Here is a 7,062-nt window from a genome sequence, read left to right on the forward strand (position 1 = left end):
AAAGTAATCGACATAGAGAAGGGTGTGCCCTTTCTCTCTATTGCTGTCCAAGGCCGGAGCATGGTCGGGGATTGATCCCCTGTACCGAGGCCGCTTCCTAGTGATGTTTTCATGTACGACCAACGCAGCTGCCAGCTCTTCATCATCCGATGAGCAAATGAAATTGTGAAAGAAAAACTCATCACCACTGTCCATTGTACCTTGTGAGCAATCCGTCGAACGCCTTGCGGTCGTGATCGGAAAGCGGCCGGATAGTGCACGACCTGCTCCCCTCGCAGGCAGCAAAGCAAGGTTTTGGGGTCGGTGGTGGTGGAGGGCGCCCTGCGTCACCGAACGGCCGACCGGAAGAGGTTAGGGACGACGAGCGACAACGACGGCCGTAATTTGTCTCCCACCGGCAACACAGAGAACGCCTGCCAAATTCTTTTTCGGGAGGCCGGTGCGGAGACAGCTATGGCATAACGCGGTGGTGGCTGGGACGACCCTGGTGGAACACAATGCGACCAGGGGTGGCGATGGCGACAGCGATGGCGGTGAGGGGGCAGTGGGGAGGGGCGGTGGGGCGGGTAGAGAAAGAGAAAGAGGGGTCTGTCTCACCAACGGGCGGGCCATGGCAGGACAAGGGCACACGTCCGTGTGTCCGTTCGACCGCAAACTCAGCCTAAACTTGGACATGAAATAGGTCGAAAGCGGACAGAAAACGGACGACGGTCCGCTTGCTGCCACGCGTTGGGAGGCCTGTTTTATTCGTTTATTCCCAAATGAATGCGGACGGATCTCGCATCTGCGACGCCGTCCGTCCTCGCTGCGCGGTTCCCGTGCCTTTCGCTCTCTTTCGTCCTCTTTTCTTTTCCAGCAGCGCAGCACTGTATGATAGGGAGCAGTTCTCTTCGTCCTCGACAGTCAACATAGCAGAGTCACAGACGGAACAAGTGTGAAAGCCCCGCGCGGCTTTATCCAACTCCTAGTCCGTAGCCCTGGCTCCCCCTCTGCCTCCTACCCTACGAGCTCCCCCTAGCTAGCTCCCCACCACCACCTCCTATAGCCACCCATGGCCATCACCACCATGTGTCGCCACCCCACCTCCACTCCCCACTTCCCACCCACTCCGCTTCCCGGCCCCCCATTAAACGCCCGTGAGCTAGCACGCGATCCCCTACCCACCACCGGGCGACGTGCTCCGTCTCCATCACTCCTCCTCGACCGTTGCTCCGTGTCCGCGGAGAGGCGCTGCGTCCTCACCTGACGGCGGCCATGATAGGCATCGACCTCAACACCGTGGAGGACGAGGAGGAGGGCGGTCCCTCGGCTGAGCCCCCGAGGGGCACGGTGTGCCTAGAGCTGTGGCACGCGTGCGCCGGCCCCGTGGGGCCGCTGCCTCGGAAGGGCAGCGCCGTCGTGTACCTGCCGGAGGGCCACCTCGAGCACACCCGGGAGGCGGTGGCCGCGGTGCCGCCCCATGTGTTCTGCCGAGTTGTCGATGTCAATCTCCAGGTGCGTGCGCGCGCGCGCGGCCTGCTGCTCGTGCTGTACGGTGTCCACAATGTGTTCGAGGTATTAACTGAGAGAGCGTGCTCCCTGCAGGCGGACCCAGCGACGGACGAGGTTTACGCGCAAGTTTCTCTCCTGGTCGACAACGAGGTACCACTACCACTACCACTGATCTGAATATGCCAGTAATGATAGCATCGGACATGGTCAATGTGAGCTGAACGATCAAAGCTCTGCGCGTCGGTGATGGTTGCAGGAAGCCAAGAGGCGGATGCGCCAAGGGGAGAGCGAGGAAGCTTGCGACGGTGACGGCGAGGACACCGGTGCCGCGAAGCGCCGAGCGCGCATGCCCCACATGTTCTGCAAGACGCTCACGGCTTCCGACACCAGCACGCACGGGGGCTTCTCCGTGCCGCGCCGTGCCGCTGAGGACTGCTTCCCGCCTCTGGTACATGGCGTTGGTGATGAAGTGATTTTGTCGCCTCGAGGTGACTTGGTACTGGTAGTAGTGACTTTTTTGCTTGGCGTCTGCAGGATTACAACCTGCAGAGGCCGTCCCAGGAGCTTGTGGCCAAGGATCTGCACGGCACCGAGTGGAGGTTCCGACATATCTATCGAGGTACTGCAAGAGCGATTCACTGGCTTATTATTGCTTATAGCTCAGGTTCAGCGTATTTGTTAGGCTGCCCACCTGAGATATATAGAATGCTATGACATATCATGAGGTGTTACAGAGATGGCTTATTTAGATGTGTATAACCAGACAACAGTGAAGATTGTTGGTCATCTGCATTTGCTTTCTTTCATGAGGTGGTCTTTTGGCTATAATTTACCGTTACAACCATTGTTAATACGAAGACCATTGGGATTTGAAGAAACCCTGAGAAAATTTGTGGTCCCGAGTGGCTAACAGGTCTGCTCCCAACTGTTACAGGCCAGCCACGGAGGCACCTTTTAACCACTGGATGGAGTGCATTCGTCAACAAAAAGAAGCTTGTCTCTGGGGATGCAGTGCTGTTCCTCCGGTAACGATTTATAACTCACGATGCCTTCATTGGAACTTACTCTAGCTTCCCTTCGGCAATGATTTCTTATTCTCGTCCAGAGGTGAAGATGGAGTGCTCCAATTGGGAGTGCGCCGAGCTGCTCAGCTAAAAAATGTATCCCCTTTTCCTGCACTTTTTAACCAGGATTCAAGTCTTCGTAGTCTCGGTAATGTTGCCCATGCTGTGGCTATGAAAAGTATTTTTCACATCTACTACAATCCCAGGTACTTTGCTGATTGTTTTCATAACCGTCTCAATTGCCTGTATTAATTAAGGTCGTACAAGTCGCTTCCTCTCCTTATCTCAACCATAATAAGAAAATGTTCGACTAATGCACAGTTATAGTGTTCTCCTAGAAAAAGTTAGACACGTCGGCAACCATAATAAGAAAAGGTTGGATGAATACACAGTTCTAGTGTTTTCCTTGAACAAGTTGTACATGTTGGCGACCATAATAAGAAAAGGTTGGGCGAATCAGTTATAGTGTCTTCCTAGAACAAATTATACTTGTCGGCTATGGTATCTTAAACTTTACGACTTGTCAGTCCTGTGCTAACTATTTTGAATACTCGTTCTTAATACCGTACGACTCATTTTTTATTCAGCAGTCAGGTTCAGTTCCCTGGTGAAGACAGTTTTGAGTTGCTTCTTGTTCTTTGTTGCTTCCCCCAATCCAACATTTTGTATCTCATCTCATTGGTCTGGCCATCTATGTTTCCTCGTAAATGCTAAATTATCACATTACATGTTATTCTCAAAGGTCATTTAATTGTGGCATACTACACATTTGGGGCAGCCATTCAGATTTGTTTGGTCATGTCTGAATTTGATATTGGGAATTGACATGTTCTGTTTATTACTTGTGGACGTTTTCATTATGCTCATTTAGCATCAATGCAACTATTTTGAAAGTGCTCTATCCCATTATTGATAATAACTAAACTAAAGAAAGAAATAGAATCTCGTCAGCACCCTGTTCAGATAGATAATTCAGATTGGTAATAATTTGCTTTGATTCTCATAATATTTGTGCATTTCTCCTGTGCAACTTGGACGGTTCATTTGTATAGAATAAGTTCATTGGACTTGACAGGTTATGTGAGTCTGAGTTCATTGTACCATATTGGAAGTTCATGAGAAGCTTCAGTCAACCTTTTTCTGTTGGAATGAGGTTTAAAATGAAATACGAAAATGAAGATGCTTCAGAAAGAAGGTATGGTGCAATAGTTAAAAAATTTCTCTGTGATTGGGTTCACAATGCCATAACTATTCTTGTTTTTCAGGTCAACTGGGATGATAACTGGGAGCAGAGAGTCAGACCTGAAGTCGCATGGTTCGAAGTGGAAATGTTTGGTGGTATGTTCTGCTTTCTCATGCTTGACACATCATATTTGCACCAATGTTGGTATCGATGCATGTGCATAGTACTCTAGGTGTATGACCATCTATCTTTATTAATTAAATGCAACAAAAGCATTGTGGTTCTCTGTCTTCGATTTCAGCATTTTGTGTTATGTGTAACTTTTCATCAGTTGGCGAATTACAGTATGCCCAGCTTGAATTTTGAATAGATGCTGGTCATTTCAAAGCATTAAGGGCCAAAGAAATCCTGTCGTTTCATTTCTGGAAAATAATGTAAATGCCTGTGAAGAAAAGTGAAGCGTTGTCCATTTGTCCTAATCAAGATTACTACATTAGAATATGCCCTCATTAAGTTCCAATGTTTTGCACTAATCTATACAACTGTGGTTTACTAGTAAGAGGAGCAGCATAACAGAGTAGAAGTATAGTGCACTCAAAGATACAATTCATACTGCAGCCGGGGATGCAGGCGGATGCGTCCGCGTAGTCAAAATTGCAATAATCCTCATTACTTTAATAATCGTGTTAGTTTAATTTACCTGTTTGGGGATGGTTGTGGACGCCATCCGCTTGCATCCCTAACGGCAGCTACTCAATTGTATACTTGTCCTACTCCTTGATTAACTATTGGAGCTTGTGCTCTTAGTATTTTTTACTTTGGTTTAAACCAAGGGCGGCGTTTTGGTAACCAGGGCCATCTACACCCGCCCATGTACAGAAAAAAATAGCAAAACAATTCAAAAAAATCTAAAAAAATTTTGGCATCCAAGATACTCGGGTGCGCTAGGAGCATGCAAAAATTGCCTGAACATATGACGTTTGAGGAGCTCTAGACAAAAAAAAAAATCGGCTCTCACAGAAGTTTTGGAAAATGGCACTTTGGAGAACTGTTTTTTTCTAGAGCTCCTCGGATGTCATTTTACCATGAAAATTTGCATGCTACTAGTGCACTCTAGCGTCTTGGATGCCAATTTTTTTTAGAGTTTTTGGAATTTACTGTTCATCGGGAGTTGATGAGCCTGGGCTCATCTGTGGATTACTGGGTTTGAACCATGCTATAATAGATCAAATTTGAAAGATTTCTGAATGTCCATATAACGACTGCCAAACATTTGTATATATGCTATTAATCGGGTAGGATGCATCTAATTTAGCCGAAACCGAGCTTCCATAAAATATTCGCTGAAATTCTTTGTCATAGATGAAATCAGCAGTTTTACTTTTTTCAAGTTAATGTGATTGGAAATTCCCGATGGTGGAACAAGGTTTGAAACCTTGCAATATACTATAATGTCCCATGGCAAAGTTCTCACAAGGAGTCAAGGATATGTGAACCCTGGAGTTTAGCATTGTGCTAGTTGGTTTCCAGGATTGCATAGGATGTAATTTAAAACCATATTTTGCATGCCGTGTTGAACAAGGAATCTTAGTCATTTACTTTATCTGTTCTCATTAGATTCCTTGTCCTTAAATCATGACTGATGGAAAACTTGACAGGTGAGATGGGATGATGATGTAGAGTGCCGTCGCCCTAATAGGGTATCTCCTTGGGAGATTGAACTTGCTGGATCGGTTTCGGGATCTCATCTGTCCTCTCCCCATTCAAAACGGCTGAAGCCATGCCTCCCCCAAGTTAATCCAGACATGTTGCTTCCAAGTAGGTTGGGTTGTAAGTGAAGAGATAATCATTTGATACACTGTTGTGCCCTACTGAACTTTTTTTAGCCATTTTGGCAGGTGGAAGTGTTTCTTCGGATTTTGCGGAATCTGCCAGATTCCACAAGGTCTTGCAAGGTCAAGAATTATTGGGTTCTAAAGCCCATGATGGTACTGTTAATTCAGCTTCTGAGGCTTCTCAGGCGTCTGAAGCAAGAAATTTTCAGTACAGTGATGATCGGAATTGCTCTATCAACATGTGTAACATTCCAGGGGTTCCAGGACTTGGTGCTAGAACCCCGCCTGAAAACCATGGATTTTCCTACCACTGCTCAGGCTTTGGGGAGTCTCAAAGATTCCAAAAGGTCTTGCAAGGTCAAGAAGTGTTTGGTCCTTATGAAGGAGGAACTTTGTCTGATGCTGTTATAAGAGGTTCTAGCTTCTGTCAACCTGATGGCAACTATACATCTCGTGCAACATATAAATGGCTTATGTCACAGGGATGCGATTATCGTGGGCCAGTAACACCAGCAATGCCTCAAGCATCCTCTCCATTATCTGTGCTAATGTTCCCTCAAACTAGTTCCAAGATACATGGCTTTGAATACGTATGCAGAAGCCTGGATAAGGATGATAATATTAGACATGTTACTATCAACGCCACTCAAGATATGGGAAGAACCAGTCATACATTACCTCTCTGGCCTCGTCTTGTTTCAGGCAAAGCAGTAGCTAGTTGTGCTGGAACTAAAAAGTTGCCCTCCATCGGCAGTGCAGAGCATGAACCAAATGACAAGGATGTTCACACAAATGGCTGCAAAATCTTTGGTATCTCTTTGACTCAGAAGGTTCGAGTATGCGATGAAGTGGAATGTAGCAGTGCGAATTGTGATTTTTAGCTCCAGCCTTTAAAGCCACAAATGTCAAAATCACTAGGCAACAGTTGTGCTACTGTAAGTTTTACATGCATAATTTTTTGGCAGCTTCTTGATGCAATTGCTTATTAACCAAAAATTCCGCAGGTTCATGAGCAAAGGCCTGCTGTTGGCATGGTGGTTGACCTTTCTGCGGTTGATACGATGATCTGATTCGTCTAACTGTCCTGGGAGGAGAAGCGGGGCCTACAGCAGGATTCATGTTAGTGATGTGATACTCAATGACGCAAAACTTCCACCTGGTTATTTCATCCTATGTGCACAGTTGGCACCGAGTTCAGTAAACACATCATGGTTGATGAGTTGCTGATGCTTATCAAATTTGTAATGCACTTCTAGAATTTGATTTGTTATAACATCTATCTGAAGCTCTCTTTTGAATCATCATTTATGTTGTACGAGCTGCTAGTGTGTTTTTAAGCTGCATGGTATGTTATGACTTGTTTGTACTAGCACGATTTAATTTCGAAGAACAGATGTAGTTCTTGTTTGAATTAGCACCATTTATTACAAAGTACTCTATAATGTGTATTTTTTGAAGTTAATTTTCTGTATGTTTGACCAATTTTATA

At 46.1% G+C, this 7,062-nt stretch overlaps 1 protein-coding gene across 3 annotated transcripts; it reads left to right on the top strand.

The window, feature by feature from the left end:
- Positions 1–924: 924 nt before the first annotated feature.
- Positions 925–6,987, top strand: LOC119268625 (auxin response factor 2-like). 3 transcript variants are annotated; one of them, XM_037550294.1, is made up of 11 exons: positions 925–1,494; positions 1,585–1,641; positions 1,748–1,939; positions 2,026–2,110; positions 2,426–2,516; positions 2,597–2,761; positions 3,631–3,750; positions 3,821–3,893; positions 5,397–5,556; positions 5,637–6,508; positions 6,578–6,987. In XM_037550294.1, the coding sequence occupies exons 1-10, from the start codon at positions 1,255–1,257 to the stop codon at positions 6,452–6,454; spliced, it is 2,001 nt and encodes a 666-aa protein (XP_037406191.1). In that variant the 5' UTR covers positions 925–1,254; the 3' UTR covers positions 6,455–6,508; positions 6,578–6,987. The 3 variants fall into 3 exon arrangements, with proteins under 3 accessions (XP_037406191.1, XP_037406189.1, XP_037406190.1); XM_037550292.1 differs by having other exon boundaries at positions 925–1,641; positions 5,625–6,508; XM_037550293.1 differs by having other exon boundaries at positions 925–1,641.
- The last annotated feature ends 75 nt before the right edge of the window (positions 6,988–7,062 follow it).

The sequence above is a fragment of the Triticum dicoccoides genome, chromosome 3A (genome assembly GCF_002162155.2).
Source record: "Triticum dicoccoides isolate Atlit2015 ecotype Zavitan chromosome 3A, WEW_v2.0, whole genome shotgun sequence".
NCBI lineage: Eukaryota > Viridiplantae > Streptophyta > Magnoliopsida > Poales > Poaceae > Triticum > Triticum dicoccoides.

Coding starts and splice junctions, on each gene's coding strand:
- LOC119268625 (XM_037550292.1), top strand. CDS start 1,255: ATGATAGGCATCGACCTCAACACCGTGGAGGACGAGGAGGAGGGCGGT. Junction 1,940..2,025: donor AGGACTGCTTCCCGCCTCTG/GTACATGGCGTT, acceptor TGGCGTCTGCAG/GATTACAACCTGCAGAGGCC. Junction 2,517..2,596: donor GATGCAGTGCTGTTCCTCCG/GTAACGATTTAT, acceptor ATTCTCGTCCAG/AGGTGAAGATGGAGTGCTCC.